A 15,554-nucleotide genomic window follows, 5' to 3' on the forward strand; every position below is an offset into this window, starting at 1 on the left:
AGATTATGAACATTGACTCAAGAATAGATGACCCCCATAGTTTAATATCTATTACGAAATTGAATGTACAGACAAAAACCATTACAACAGCAACAATAACAAAACCCACTCCCTCATGTATCACTGGCTAATTCTACCAAATATTTAAGGGAAACAAACTGAACATAATCCTTTCCATGTTATGAGGTCAACATCACCATAACAAGACAAAGATATCATTAGGACTACATGGCGAGAACTCTTGGCGTAGGTGCGGAAATCCACAACACAATGTTTATCACATCAAATTCAAAAGTATATCAAAAGGTAATTCACTACAACCAACAGAGTTTATTTCAGGAAGACAACAGTGGTTTAACAAAAAAATCGATGTATCCAATTCATCATATTGACAGCATAAATACCTAAACCCATATGATCTTCTCAATATAGAGGAAATGTGTCTGACCAAATGTATTTATTCATGATAAAGAAAAAACTCTCAGAAAACTCAGAAAAGATGTGAATTCCCATTATCTGGAAAAAGCCATATACAAAAACCTACAGTTACAACATACCCAGCAGTGAGATACTGAATACCTGTCCCCCAATACTAGCATATCTGCCTTCCCCACTCCTGTTCAACATCTTCTAGAAGTCATAGCCAGTGTAATATGGCAAGAAAATAAAGTCCTAAAGTGTGGAAAGTAAGAAATACAAATGTCCCTATTGAAGATATCATTGTCCATGTAGAAAATCCTAGAGAATCTTTTTAAAAATCTATAACTAGTAAATGACTATAGGTGACTTTGTTTCCTGAGGGAAAAAAAAGCATTAAAATAATAGATAAAGTTTGCTTTGTTAGGCCACAACTGAATGTTTTCTTCTAAATTTTTTGGGCATGTTTCCATAGACCCTAGTCTAGTGTTTAAGACACTGTTAAATGCCAGTTAATATATTGTAGTTGACAAAATGCTATCAGACTGTGGCAACAGCTAAGTCAGAAGCACACAGTGGGTTGCCAGTTTCAGATTATTGTAGGCAGTACAGGCAGAATTGCATTAAGCCATCCGCTAGTACTTCCTTAAATTGTGATTAGCCATAAACCAAGAGAGGTCACATGTGTCTTTTGACTGTAGATTACAAACTGAATATGTTCCAGGCCTTTCCAACAAGTTGAAATGTGATGATCACTATTCCCTTGTCACACAGTGTGTGGGATACTTCAGGCTGAGTCAGGATCCACAAAGCAAAGGAGAATCAAGACCAGCAGGGGATCAATATCTGAAAAAGCAGAACTTGTGTGCAGAAACTGTGTGTATTTTCCTATTTTCAAACATCAGTCAGACTCTACTCATTGGAATGGTTTTACAGGACCCCGAACTGAAAAAACCATAACTAACTTCATGATGTCAAATATTGATGGGACAGATAAGACTACAATGGAAAACAAAGGAAATTATGACTACTTCAAGGTTAGAGGATAAGAGCAGGGTTTACATTAATTTATTTATGTCATGGAAATTTGTACTCTTGAGGGAAAGTGTCAGAGGCCCCACGATCTACATAGCTGGCCTATTGTACATATTGTACAATATTGTACGTATTGGCCTACTATAGCATTAACATTATAGTCTAAAGTGGATGGCTTCTCAGAAATTGTGGAGATCAGCCATTCTGTCACATATCTTCTAAGGCCAGACCAGAATCCCCAGATATCTACAACCTTTCTGGTATGTTCCTTTTCTTCATACTGCCAAGCATATGAGATGATGCTAATGCTGATGCAGATAGAGCATACACTTCATTGATCATGTCCAAATGGAATCACAGTTGAGGACAGAGGAGGGGACCACAGCACAGTCAACATCAGCAAATCTATGACCTTTGATCCCCCCACAAACACTTAAGACTCTATACTACCTGATAGAGTACGACTACTATACTAATCTGATTACTGATTTACTCTGAATAATACAATTAGAGGAAGTCCAGGAATGGTTCGAAAGTTGATATCTCAGACAACTAAGCAGGTTGGAAAGCCACCTCGTCATACTCATGATGAAGAGAGGCTACGGCAAGTCTGCAATCGTTGGAGGATAAGTCGACAACCACCTGTGGAAGAAGAAAACAACAACACAGTAGATGATATTTCATGATACGATATGACATTTCACTTGCCCATGGCCCTCATTCTCCTAACTTGCAGACCTTCCTTGGGGCCAGTCTTTCTGACACGAACGACTACGTCCAACCAAGCAACCTTCTGCTAGTGCCCAGTCCAACCTTTTTAAAGTTCATTTATTTATTTTGAGAGAGAGAGAGAGGGAGAGAATGAGAATCCCGGGCAGTGTCTGCACCGTCAGGGCAAGTGCTGGGTCTGATCTTAACTCTGCGGCTGTTAGTGGCAAAACAGAATGCAAAGGGCTCCAAACATGAAAGAAGGGCTTAAGTGTTCTTTATGCTTTGAACCGTTCAGTAAAACTTAAAGAGGTAAATGTACAAATGGCGGAGAGTACCCTAAAATGCATTCTGAGACCCCTGGATCATAGAAACTCACTGAGGTCACATAGCAGCAGACAGCGCTGCATCCAAATGCAGACAGCAACACCGAGATGATGAGTCCCAGGATTATGAGGACCAGCTTCATAATCATAATCCCCTGCAAATTAAAATCACGCGGAGAGAAATGATTAAAGGCCTGAGCAAGGGAGCCCCTGCCGTGGACCCTACATGCTGTCCTTCATAAACAGTGGACATATTGTCAAGGGGAGTCTGGGCAGACACAATCTGGGTAGAGATACACATGACTCTAAGTTACAGATACAATCTGGGCAGAGATACACATGACTCTAAGTTACAGACTCCCAAATGTGCAATTTCACTCAGCTGTAATTTTCACACAAATGAAGTGAGATCCTGTGGTTCACTTTCTTCCTTGATATGACCCACTGATAAAAAGCCTGCTCATTTGCAAACCATTCCTTATTGAGGAAAATTGGAGTGTTTTAAGATCCCTTTATATCTCATAGTGATTTTCACCATATGATCAGTAGATCAGGGTCGGTTTTGTTAAACATACTCTCTAGAAAGGATCCTGGACTTTGTCTGTCATTGTGCTGAACAGACTCAACATCTAGACTTTTCTTTACCTTGATGAAGACAGCAATGACAATCATTGATTGAGTTCGCTGACACCCATTCTGATTTTATCTAAAATAAGGGATTTACTTAGCTTCACCTGATGTACTTAAATCCTAACATCACCAATAATGTGTAGTACAGAGATATTTATTCACTCAAGGTCAAAGCCCTGACTGTCTTTCTTCAGATAATTTATCAGTTTTAAGCTATGTCCTATTGCCCAATTGTCTTTTTTGTTTTTCAAAATTTTGTTAAACTTATTTTATTATTTGTTTTGAGAGAGAGAGAGAGAGAGTGCACACGTGAATTGTGGAGGGCCAGAGAGAGAGAGAGAGGGGAGAGAGATAATTCCAAGCAGGCTACACACTGTCAGCGAGGAGCCCAATGCGGGGTTCGAACTCATGAACCATGAGATCATGACCTGAGCCAAAGTCAGACACTTAACAGACTGAGCCATCCAGGCACCCCCTTCTCCCACTGCCCCCTTGAGATGAAAAGGACACCTGCAAGGAATTTTATATATGTGGGTAAATATCAGGAGATATTTTTTCCACTGGATCTTTCAATACTTACAATTATGAAATAACGAACTAAAGCTGATCCTGAGAAGAAGTAATTGGAGCTGTCCATTCTGATTGCAAGGATTATTAGCGACACTCCAGCTAATATGGCAGCCACAGTGTTCATTCCAAGGCTGCCACAGACCTGAAACAGAATCAGAAACGGAGTCCCTGTTCTTACCTCCTCGACTCTGGCAAATGATTGTACATATGCATGCATTATATTTAAAAGGTAAGTAAAATTGGAATTCTTCAAAATTATGCCCAAGGTTACTATCTACTACTGCATAATGTCTCATCTGAGCCAGACAGAGACAACATGGCCTATGGTGAATAGGAAAAGAATCATTCTGGAATCTTAACTCAAGGCAAAGAAGAACCTGGGAGTCTGAGACAGCTTGATCATTCTGGAAACAAAGGCTGACTTAAATTCTTTTAATGTTTATTTATTTATGAGAGAGAGAGAGAAAGAGACGGAGCATGGGTGGGGGAGGAACACAGAGAGAGGGAAATACAGAATCTGAGGCAGGCTCCAGGCTTTGAGCTAGCTGTCAGCACAGAGCCCGACGTGGGGCTCAAACTCACAAAGCTGAGATCATGACCTGAGCTAAAGTTGGACACTTAACCAACTGAGCCACCCAGGTGCCCCCAGAAATGAAGGTTGGTTTTAATTTTCTGAAATTGTAGGTAAACGCACCATTTTTTTTGTTGTTTTCCTTCCCGACGCAATAGACATAGTTCCAGAAACGATTAACTGTACAAAGATGAAGTTCAATGAGTTAGTCTGTGAATGTATTCTCATTCTACAATATTTCTCCCTAACACCAAATATTTCTCAATAATTTCCCCCAAATTTTGTGTCTATTTATAGATGATAACTATTAAAGATTTTATGTATGTTCTAAATAATACAGAAATCAATTTACTTACAAAAATTGGTCCCAAAAGGAAAATGAAGGTATATACAGTGCTCTCTAGGAATATATATTGTTTGTGGAATGAAAGAAAGACCTTCACCATAATCCACAGACAAATATTCATTAGGCCAGTCATGATCTGCGTCACCTAGAAAATGAGAAAGTGTCTCTGAGTTAGGAGGAATCAGCTTTACTCTTAGAATTATTTGCCCCGCATTTGGAGGTTGTAAATGTCTCAGGATTACTTTAATTTGGGGAATTCCACAATCAGTACCTAAATTTACATTCAGTGTTCCCAAATGTACATATAAAAAAAACAGTTTGGTGATTTGGCTAAATGGTATATGTGGTCTCTTATTTTAAAAGTCCTGGGGTGCCTGAGTGGCTCAGTCAGTGGCTCAGTCAGTCAGTGGCTCAACCTTCAAGCGTCTGACTTGAGTTAAGTTCAGGTCATGATCTTGCAGTTTGTGAGTTTGAGCCCCACATCAGGCTCTCTGTTGTCATCAAGTGGAGCCTGCTTTGGAAATTTTGTCCCCTTCTTTCTCTGCCCCTGTCACTCTTGTGCACTCTCTCTCTCTCTCTCTCTCAAAAATAAACATACATTAAAAAAAAAAAAAAGTCCCATAGTCCTCTTGATATAGGAATTACTGTGACCACTCCACACTTTTTAGGTAATTGCATGGCTTTGACCTAGAGCAAATTTAGGAGAATGTGAGCCACCTCAAAATCCTTAGATGACCTTCATTGTACTTACCCCAAGAATAACTGGCTCCCCCTTTAAGAAATTCTGCAGATTGTTCGGTGCCTCCTGAGGGAAAGGCAATGGCCTGGACTGGCCCAGGTACATGGCTGGATGTCTTTGTTGAAAATCCATAATTGTATCCTTTGATGATGTTTCTCTCACAACCTGTGGCGCACCCTGCTGGGGGTGTTGAGTCACAATACAAGTGAAGCATGTGTTGGCCATAGAGGTCAGGTAAAAGGATTAGTCTCTTTGATTCCATGCAACAGTTAATGCACATAAATACTTGAAGTAAAAGATAGGTACTGTGCTAAATGCAAGAAATGAGACCACACAGAGCCACTTAAAGTGATTTTTACAGTACAATACTGTAAGTGTATTTTCTATTCCTTATGATTTTCTTATAACATTTCCTTCAGTTTTACTTTATTGTTTACTTTATTGTAAGAATGTAGTATATAATACATGTAACATAAAATATATTTGTTAATTGACTGTGTTATTGGTAAGGCTTCTATTCAACACTAGGCTAGAAGTAGTTGGGTTGGGGGAGATTTTCTACTGTGAGGGGGCACCCTGAACAATTACTTTCAAATGGAAAATGGGTAGGGAAAAGCCATACACAAAATAAACTAGTATTTAGATGTTACATTTGCCTAAGGATCCAAGTGGAAATAGAAGCATTTGTGTTTGATGCAGCCACTAATCTTTTATATAGAATTGTTCTATGATATTCTCACTTTACTCTTACCCTTGTTTCAGTGATAGTTATTGAACATTGTCTTCTCACATTGAACATCTCTGTTGTTATTACCAACAGAATGTCTGTGTTAGGTATGGAAATAAATGTGTATTTTTTTCTTATATCTTGATAACATTATAATAGTATGATACTAATTTACTTTTTTAAAATAGTTTATTGTCAAGTTGGTTTCCATACAACACCCAGTGCTCATCCCCACAAGTGCCCTCCTCCATGCCCATCACCCCCCTTCCCTTCTCCCCCCCCCCATCAGCCCTCAGGTTGTTCTCAGCATTCAAGAGTCTCTCATGGTTTGTCTCCCTCCCTCTCCCCCACTATTTTTCTCCTTCCTCTTCCCCATGGTCCTCCGTTAAGTTCCTCCTAATCCTCCTATACGTGCAAAGGTATGGTATCTGATTTACTTTTTAAAAAACCTTTAATCTTGTTCCTTATTATTAATCATATCTGAAGCAAAAATATCCTGTTTTTCTGAACAGACTGTGACTCACTGTTCATGATGGTAGAGCCAACATTTTTAAAAATACTTTTTCATCGATTCCTGATTTACAAAGCAGCCTTTAGAACTGAATGTCCACTCAAATCCGTATACTTTTTCTCAACAAGAGTAATGATTATACAGATCATTACAGATCAAGAATATCTTCTTTTTGGATCAAAGTTCTTTTATTGACCAAAAATAACAAAAGTAATCATTCGTTACAGAAAGTTGGATAAGGCAGCATTAAAAGAACTAGCTAGCCAGACTTAGGGAACACTGGAAAAGTACTCTGTGTTGCAAATTCTAGACAGAATATGATTTTTAGACCACTTGTTCTCTGTCTTTTGAAAAGGATTACGTGGCTGAGATAACTTCAAAGCACAATCTGAAAAAATTTTATGGGTCTTTAAAACTGCATTAAGGAGCGCCTGGGTGGCTCAGTTGGTTAAGCGTCCGGCTTCAGCTCAGGTCATGATCTCACAGTTTGTGAGTTCAAGTCCCACATTGGGCTGTCTACTGTCAGCACAGAGCCCACTTTGGATCTTCTGTCCCTCTCTCTCCTTCTGCTCCTCCCCCATCATGTGCACTTGTGCTCTCTCTCTCTCAAAACTAAACATTAAAAAAATTAAAAATAAAATTGTACCATTAAGTTTGCTGCTAGAGAGTCAAGCATATTTTTTTTATGGGAAAAAAAATGCCCTCAGACATTTATGTCTTCTCAAATAACTAGTTCTACAAAAAGAGCTTTCATAATATTCTTCTCCTCCTCTGGCTTCCTCTTGTGGAACAATTCCAGGAAAACTTGGGTAAGTCTTAGGGACTGGCACGGAATTAACATGCCCCCTTACAGGCCAATGGAATAGCCACTTAAATAAGAGTAAAAGAAAAATACATACCTCTGTCCTCAAACAACATTGGGTCTTAACTAGATATCTGTCAAGTTACATCAGTCCAAAGAGTCCGTCTCAGAGTACTTCCAAGGAAGCTCCCCAGAGTAGCAAGCAGTCTACGATCCGTGTCTGTTATCAGGCACTACAGGCTGTGGGAATTTGATATACGTAGATTTTCCTCAACAAAACAGAACTCCCTGTTGTATGAAGAGATAATGAAGCCTCACCCTAAAAGGCATCTTTCTGTGCTGTGTTTCTTGCAGATGGGTTTCTCTGATGGTGAAATTGCATGATGTTGACAGAGATAATCCTTTATCTCTGCTGTTCAGATAGCCATGGTTTTGAGTGCCAAAGCTTTGCACACTCTTCTCTCATTGTGAGGCCAAATCTCAATCCGTATTTACCCGTCTCCTCCCGAAGACCTTTCTAAAGAAGGATGTGGTTGGGGAGATATTTTGATTTACAATTCAATCTTAATTTGTCCGTAGAAGTCCTCACCTTTAATAGAAAATATGGGATTTTTCCATAAATATGAGAGTTTTACCCTCTTTGCTTCCAAATGATACTTTGTATGTTTTATTAACAAGGCTCGTTCCTCTACAGTGACTTTAGTTTTCTTACTCCCATTTCTACTACTTGACAGATAATCATAGGAAAATAGCACACAGTATTTATACAGCCTATGCCAGGAAATCCAAAGATGGAAGTAATGTGCTATTTGCCCGTATCTCTGCAATTATATTTTCCAAAACTATAAAGGAGCCTTTGTATATTCTGTAGCCTTGGCTAAATTATCCTTTAACTTAGAAAGTAGAAATATAACATCCTTTGGAGTCTACGGTTTTCCTGGGTTCTTGCGTGGGACTTGCCCATGGGTTCCCGTCATGAGTGATGGAGAATCTCACTGTTCCACAGCCCCACCCCCTTCCTGCAAGGCATAAGCATTTAAGGTAAAGCTTCTAAAGGGAAGAGAAGATGTTCTCCTCCTATCCTTGTGTCTGGAAATAGCCGTATAAAAGAAGGGTTAAGTGTCTCTGTTCTTGTTAGCTTCTGTTTCAAATCCATCAAAAGGAATGCTTTGCCTTTTCTTCGCGAATTTTCACGTCGTTCTTGCGCACTGGCCATGCTAATCTTCTGTATACGGCTTCAATTTTTGTACCTGTGCTGAAGTGAGTCCTGCTCTGCCTTTTCTTAACCTGAAGATTTTTCAGTATATTCCTAATTTGCTGAAAAGCTCTATTATGAAAGGAGTTTGACCTCTTTCAACAGCTTTTTTCCCCACCTACTGTGATGACCATACGGTTTCTTTCCTTTATGCTGTATTCAGAGGTGTCAAACAACCTGGTGCATAAAGCAGTTTGGTTATGAAGTATCTTTTTTTAATATATATTTCTGGGTTTAATTTATTAATATTGGTAAGGATACATGGGTCTAAGCTCATGTAAATATATCCATATTTTATTTTCCTATATTTTTCATCCATATTTTGGGGCAGGAGAGCTGGTGACTGCTTGCCTCAACAATAAGCTCTAAAGTGTCTGCCTTCAGCTCAGGTAATGATCTCACGGTCTGTGGGTTCAAGACCTGCATCGGGCTGTCTGCTGTCAGCATGGAGCCTGCTTTGGATTTTGTCCCCCACTCTCTCTCTGCCACTCCCCTACTTGTGCGCTCTCTCTCCCTCTCAAAAATAAACATTCTTTAAAAAGCTCTAAAGTTTTTCTTCCTCTTCTATTTTCAGAAAGGGTTTATGGAATACTGGTACTATTTCTTCATTGAGGGTTTGATAGGATTCACGAGCAAAGCTGTCTCCACACAATCTTCTCTGCGTGACAAGCCTTCAGTTACAAATTCAATTTCTGTTCATGACACAGGCCTGTTTATATTAATTGGGGTTCTCTAGAGAGGCAGAAGCAATGGGATGCACTGATGTGGCCAGTGACATTTATTATAAAGACTTGGCACGGGTGATTATGGAGACTGTGAGAAGTTCCAAGTGGCAAATCGGAGCCCAGAGAGCCAACGTATAGTTTGGGTCCAAGTCCAAAGACCTGGAAAACCAGGGAGCCTACTACAAGGTATGATGTTAAGGGCAGGGTTTATTTTTAATTAATTATATTTTGCTGCTATTTATATTCTGTGAAGAAGGCATCAGAAAAATCACACTCTGGCACAGATGGCCTATTGCATAATTCCAAACAGCATTCACAGTATGGTGTGAAGTGAATGACTTTCCAGAAATTGTACGGATCAGTGGTCCTGAGGCAATACCCTGCGGGAACAGACCAGTGTCCTGACTCTCCCAGACTTCCTGGTATGTCTCTTCCTTGTTAAGAAGGCTCTGACACAATGACAGTCCTGATGGTGTAAACACTATATACGTAATTCATTCTGTTCAAAGGTAATATGTTGATGGAAAGAGTAGGTGACTAGCAAAGTCAGCTTTAACAAACCTATGACCCTCATAGTTCTGAGGACACTTCAGGCCTCTTTGCTGTGTAGACATGAATATATTTTCAAGAACACAAACTAGAATAAATCCGAGACTTGCTCATGGAAGAGATATGTCAAGCAACTTAAGTGGGTTGGGAAGCCACATCATCATAATCGTGATATGGAGATGTTAGAGAGGGTCCACGCTCATTGGAGAGTAAGTCAACTACCATCTGTGGAGAAATCAGGACATGCAGCAGATGAGCATATGGTATGTCTTTTGCCCATGACCTTAGGTCTCCCAGTGTCCTGTGGATTCTTCTTGGGGTTACTTTTGTCTTGTTCTCATTGAAACATCTACACCTACCTAGGCACCTCCTCAATGTGTGCCCGGTCTAATCTTTCGTGTGTGGATCCCAGAGGCAAAACTGAGGGGCTTCTCACCCAGATGTATGACGTGAAACAGGGGCCCAAGACTTTTATATGCTTTACATGCCTAACAACGGTAAATATAAAAATGGCAGAGAATGTCCCAGAAAACATTCCAAGTCCTCTGAACCCCAGACATTCACTGAGATCACATCATAGCAGGCAGCACTTGCAACGAAATGTAGAGTCACCCAGATGGCCAGTCCAAGGGCAAAAGAGATTAGCCTCAGAATCATAATCTGCTTCCAATTAAAATCATGTATAGAAAAAGGTTCTGGGGTGGGGGGGCACCTGGGTGGCTCAGTGGTTGAGTGTCTGACTCTTGATTTTAGCTCAGGTCATGATCGCACGGTTTGTGAGTTTGAGCCCCTCATCAGGCTCTGAGCTGGCAGCATGGAGCCTGCTTGGGATTCTCTCTCCTTCTCTCCCTGCTCCTCCCCTGCTCGTCTCTCTCTCTCAGGATAAATAAATTTTTTTAAAAAACCTTTAAAAAAAGCAAAAGTTTACAGGATTGAGCAAAATGAGTTTCTGCCATTGACCCTGCTTGCTCTCATCCATAAATGATTGGCATACTCTCATCCATGATAAAATGTCCCACCCTGGCTTCCTCTGCAGATAAAACATAAGTAACTATGCAGCATAATTAACCACTATATCACACAGACACTCTGATTTGCAGTTACACTCACAAAATGACATGAGCTCCTGTTATCTGTGTTTTTCCTGATATTACTAACTAACATGAAAAGCCTGTTGATTAGCAAACATTGCTTTATTGAGGTTTATGTACTTTGGAGTATCTTCACAACCTTTTTGCAGTTCATAGTAACCCTGACTGTGTCCTCAGTGTATCAGTGCAGAATAGGCTCTATGTGACGTCTGTAGAGAGAATCTTGGGCTTTGTCTACCATTGTTCTGAAAGGAACAAAACATCTAAACTTTTCATTGTTTACCTTATGGGGACAGGAATCAAATTCATTGAATGAATTCATTGGCGTTCATTCTGCTTTCGCCTAAATTAAAGTTTTAGTTAGCTTTACCTGGTACGTATGTCCACGTGACCATAACTTACAGCACAGGGAAATTTATTCATTCAGGGTCAAGGCCCTGATTTTCTTGCTTCCAGTTGTCTTTCAGTGGTAAACTGTGCATTTCTACCACCTGCAATAAATTTTGGAAGTCATTTTGTGTATGTGGAAAAATACCAAGAAATCATTTCCCTGGATCTGGAAGTCCTCACAACAAGAAACAAATCACCTAATATGTTTTGTATGTCATAAATGAATCTGCCCAAACTGACAGCAAAGGCTACAAGCCATTCCCCTGCTAATATGTCACTCACAGTATTCATCCTAAGCCTGCATATATCCGAAAGAGATTCCAAAACTGTGTTCTTATTTCACATTCTTTAAACTGACTAACGATTACACACGTGTGTGCACTACATTTAAAATAGAATGAAGCATCATGAATTGAAATTCATGAAAAGTTATGGAAGAATTTGCTATCCTCTACAATGGATTTTTTCCATGTATTATAAGACAGAAAAGAATTCTGGGGAGTTCTTGGGGAAACAATCACCCCAGAACCTCAACTCAATGCAAAGAGACACCCAAGAAGCTGAGACAGCTTGGCCTTTTTGGAAACAGAGATTGATCTATTCTGTGACTTAATTTTCTGAAGCCATAGAAGGACTAGCCATCTTTTTTGTAATTTCCTTTCCCAACACATAGAGTTCCAGATATACTTAACTGCATATAGGAATAGAGTGAAGTGAGTCAATCTATGAATGTATCTTCTGTAATTTTTTCTCCTAGCATTGAATGGTTCTCAATTCTCAATAGGTTTCCCCCAAATTCTGTGCTCAAAAACAGCATATGAAACAAATATTAAGAATGTGTACATTGTCTAGAAAAATCAGAATGATTCCAATTTACTTACAAAGATTGGTTCCCCAAGGAAAATGGAGGAATTTTCAATTGCAGGCATAGAGGCGGAATACAGAAAAGAAGGCTTTTGCCGTAATCCACAGGCAAACGATGAAGCCAATCATGATTTGCTCACCCAGAAAATGAGAAAGTGCCTTCCTCTTAGGAGGAAGAAGTTTTATTATTTGCAAATTGATTGCCTCATGTTTGAAGGAGGCAGATAATGCAGAGCTCCTATAATTTGGAGAAATTTTTTTCTAAATGTCTAAATTTTATTTTATCTATTTATTTCTAATTTTTTTCTTTAACAGTCATTTATTTTTGAGAGACAGAGGCAGAGCACAAGCAGGGGAGGGGCAGAGAGGAAGACGCAGAATCCAAAGCAGGCTCCAGCCTCTGAGCTGTCAGCATAGAGCTGGATGCGGAGCTCAAACCCACGAACCGCGAGATCATGACCTGAGCTGAAATCAGCGCTCAACCAACTGAGCCACCCAGGCGCCCCTAAATGTCTAAATTTTAAATTCAGGGTTCTCAAATCCAGGACATTTTGGAGATTGGGCTAAATGGTAGATGTAGTATTTTACTGAGACAAGCCCACATTGTCCTCTTGACATGGGAATGACTGTCATCACTCCACACTCTTCTCTTAGGTCATCTTGTAGCTTTGACCTAAAGCAAATTTAGGGGAACATGAGCCACCCCAAGAATAACTGGCTCCCCGTTTAGGAAATTCTGCAGATTGCTCCTCCTGAGGGAAAGGCATTGGCCCAGACTGGCCCTGATGGGTGGCTGGATGTCTTCGTTGAGGGTTCATAGTTGTGTCTTTAGATGCTGCTGCTCTTTACAACCTGGCACTGACCTTGCGGACACAGGATGTGCTGGCCAGAAAGATGAGATAGAAGGATGAATCTTCGATTCCATACAAAATTCCCATCCATAAAGTTTCCAAGTAAAATACAGGCACTATGCCAAATGAAAGACATCAGACAATGTAACTGTTTTAACGCCTGAGCAGGAAAGGCATGATATTCGTAAGCATTTAACATTGTGTCTTGGCTACTTAAGAATGTTGTAACCTCTATCTTATTACGCAGAGCTAGAAAGGCTAGTAAGTAATGTAATAAGTAATGTAAAGTTACTCTGATAGGAAACAGAAGGTCCTAGCCTGAGAGCTTGCTCCATTTGGATACTTTGTCTTAAAATATGCTGAACATCCCATTAATGAGGCTGAAATGAAACCTTAACCATTAGTGTTGGGGGTCCCTGCCGAGCAAAGAGACAGGGTTTAGTTTAGTTAGTTTGTTTGGCTACATTAGAACTGTTTCAGTACATTCAAATATCTAAGACATACCCGACACTTATTTTTGTTTTGTTCCTGGGTTCAGGCTGTTCCTGAAATTTACAAACAAAACAGCCACATTATAACACTCATGCTCTTAGACTTGGTTATATTTTCCTCTTCATTCCTCTGACTAACCAGCTGCACAAAATTCACAGCTCACAGGAAACCCAAAAGGGACCGTATAGCCTCAGATTGGCCTGACTGTGTGGACGGCTTGAGCCCAAACCCTGGCAATTCCTCTCATTGTCTGCTTACAGGAATTTCAAATGAAATGCTTACACATTAGGAAACTCTCTTTTGTTGACAAGAAATCTTTATTTATTTGAGCACATAGAGCTTCCTGAGTAAAAACAGAGAATGATTTTTACATCTTCATCATGATGGCAATAAAATATTCTGTCCCACACACATATCTTTTTTGAAATGAAATCACAGGGTACTTGATGTTTTTACTGAAGCTTCAACTTTAGTCCTAGAGTACACTATAAAAATTTTGAGAAGAATGAAGAAAATACCTAGAAACAATAAAGGAAAACAGAACTATTTTTTTCTTCTCAATTACACACTGTAAAACCTATTCATCCTTTTATAGAAATTAATGCCTCCCCCGCCCCCCCCCAGAAGAATATCTCAGGATAAAAATCACTGTTGTCATTTTCAATGAGAAGAATAAGTAGGGAAGACAAGGCATAAACAACGCTAGTATTTAGATGTTGTATTTTTTTGTTTGTTTGTTTATTTTTGAGAGGGAGAGACAGAGTGTGAGCAGAGGAGGGGCAGAGAGGGAGACACAGAATTCGAAGCAGGCTCCAGGCTCTGAGCTGTCAGCACAGACTCAAACCCACAGACTGGGAGATCAGGACCTGAACGGTCACCAACCGAGTCCCCCAGGTGCCTCTAGATGCTGCTGAATTTGTAAAAGGACCAGGTGGCATTGTTTTTAATGCAGGCTAATCATCTTTTATACAGAATTATCCCATGATATTCTGGCTTTATTCCAATTCTGAGCAATGACATTTCTTACACTCTGTCTTCCCATACTCAAAATGCATTTTGTGGGGTGCCTGGGGGGCTCAGTCAGATGAGCATCTGACTCTTGATTTCAGCTCAGATCATGATCCCAGGGTCACAGGATCAAGTCCCACGTTGGGCTGAGTGTGGAGCCTGCCTGAGACTCTCTCTCTCTCTCTTTTTTCTGACCTTCTCCTACCTTCCCTTGCTAAAATTTTAAAAAATGAAAAAAGGCAAAAAATGCATTGTTTTTTCTGTGTTTTGTTAGGAAAAAGTGCATTTTTCTTGTATCTTCATAACACTATAATTAGCTCAAAACTTTTGTCACTCCTCTCTCTGAACAAATTGTGACTCATTCTTCATGATGACAAAATGCATATTTTGCAGATTTTCTTTTGTTGACTCCTCACTGACAAAACACCCTCTTTGGAAGTAAGAGCCATTTCATGCAATATTTTCCTTCTCAATAGAATAATGGGCACCAGAGAATGTAATTCCATATCAAGTGCACCTTCTTCATGGACCACAGTACTTACACTGACAAAAACTATTCTTATTATTTGTTATGTAAAACTGGATAAAACAGCACCAAGGAAATGAGCTAGCCAGCCTTGGGGACCCAGATACTCCATGTTGCACATTCTGGATAGAATATGGGTTTTAGGAGAACTATTTCTTGCAAATGATCTCCATGACTGAGATCATTTCACAGCACAGCTTGGAACTGCTCTAAGGGCTTATAAAATTGTAACATTAAGTTTGCAGCTAGAGAGTCAGGTAATTTTTTTCATGGAAAAAGAAACGCCCTTAGACAACGGTGGCCTTCTCCAATAATTAGTGCCATTATTGGTGCACCTGGGCGGCTCAGTAGGTTGAGCCTCCGACTGCGGCTCAGGTCATGATCTCACAGTTCGTGGGTTTGAGCCCCGCATTGGGCTCTG

At 39.9% G+C, this 15,554-nt stretch overlaps 1 protein-coding gene across 1 annotated transcript; it reads right to left on the minus strand.

The window, feature by feature from the left end:
* Positions 1–851: 851 nt before the first annotated feature.
* On the minus strand, positions 852–7,664 carry LOC144218871 (uncharacterized). Its single transcript, XM_077748849.1, has 7 exons — positions 7,480–7,664; positions 5,355–5,522; positions 4,614–4,748; positions 4,381–4,437; positions 3,697–3,828; positions 2,540–2,641; positions 852–2,094 (listed from the first exon to the last, which is right to left on the minus strand). Exons 1-7 carry the CDS (start codon positions 7,496–7,498, stop codon positions 2,036–2,038), a joined length of 672 nt encoding a protein of 223 aa, XP_077604975.1. The 5' UTR covers positions 7,499–7,664; the 3' UTR covers positions 852–2,035.
* Between the last annotated feature and the right edge of the window lie 7,890 nt (positions 7,665–15,554).

Source organism: Crocuta crocuta, unplaced genomic scaffold (assembly GCF_008692635.1).
Source record: "Crocuta crocuta isolate KB4526 unplaced genomic scaffold, BGI_CrCroc_1.0 scaffold323, whole genome shotgun sequence".
Lineage (NCBI taxonomy): Eukaryota > Metazoa > Chordata > Mammalia > Carnivora > Hyaenidae > Crocuta > Crocuta crocuta.

Excerpts from the sequence above, each read along its gene's own strand:
- LOC144218871 (XM_077748849.1), bottom strand. Across the intron at positions 2,642-3,696 it reads TAGTTCGTTATTTCATAATT|GGGATTATGATTATGAAGCT; the intron begins GTAAGTATTGAA and ends TTTAATTTGCAG. Across the intron at positions 2,095-2,539 it reads TCTGCTGCTATGTGACCTCA|GTGGTTGTCGACTTATCCTC; the intron begins GTGAGTTTCTAT and ends CTTCTTCCACAG.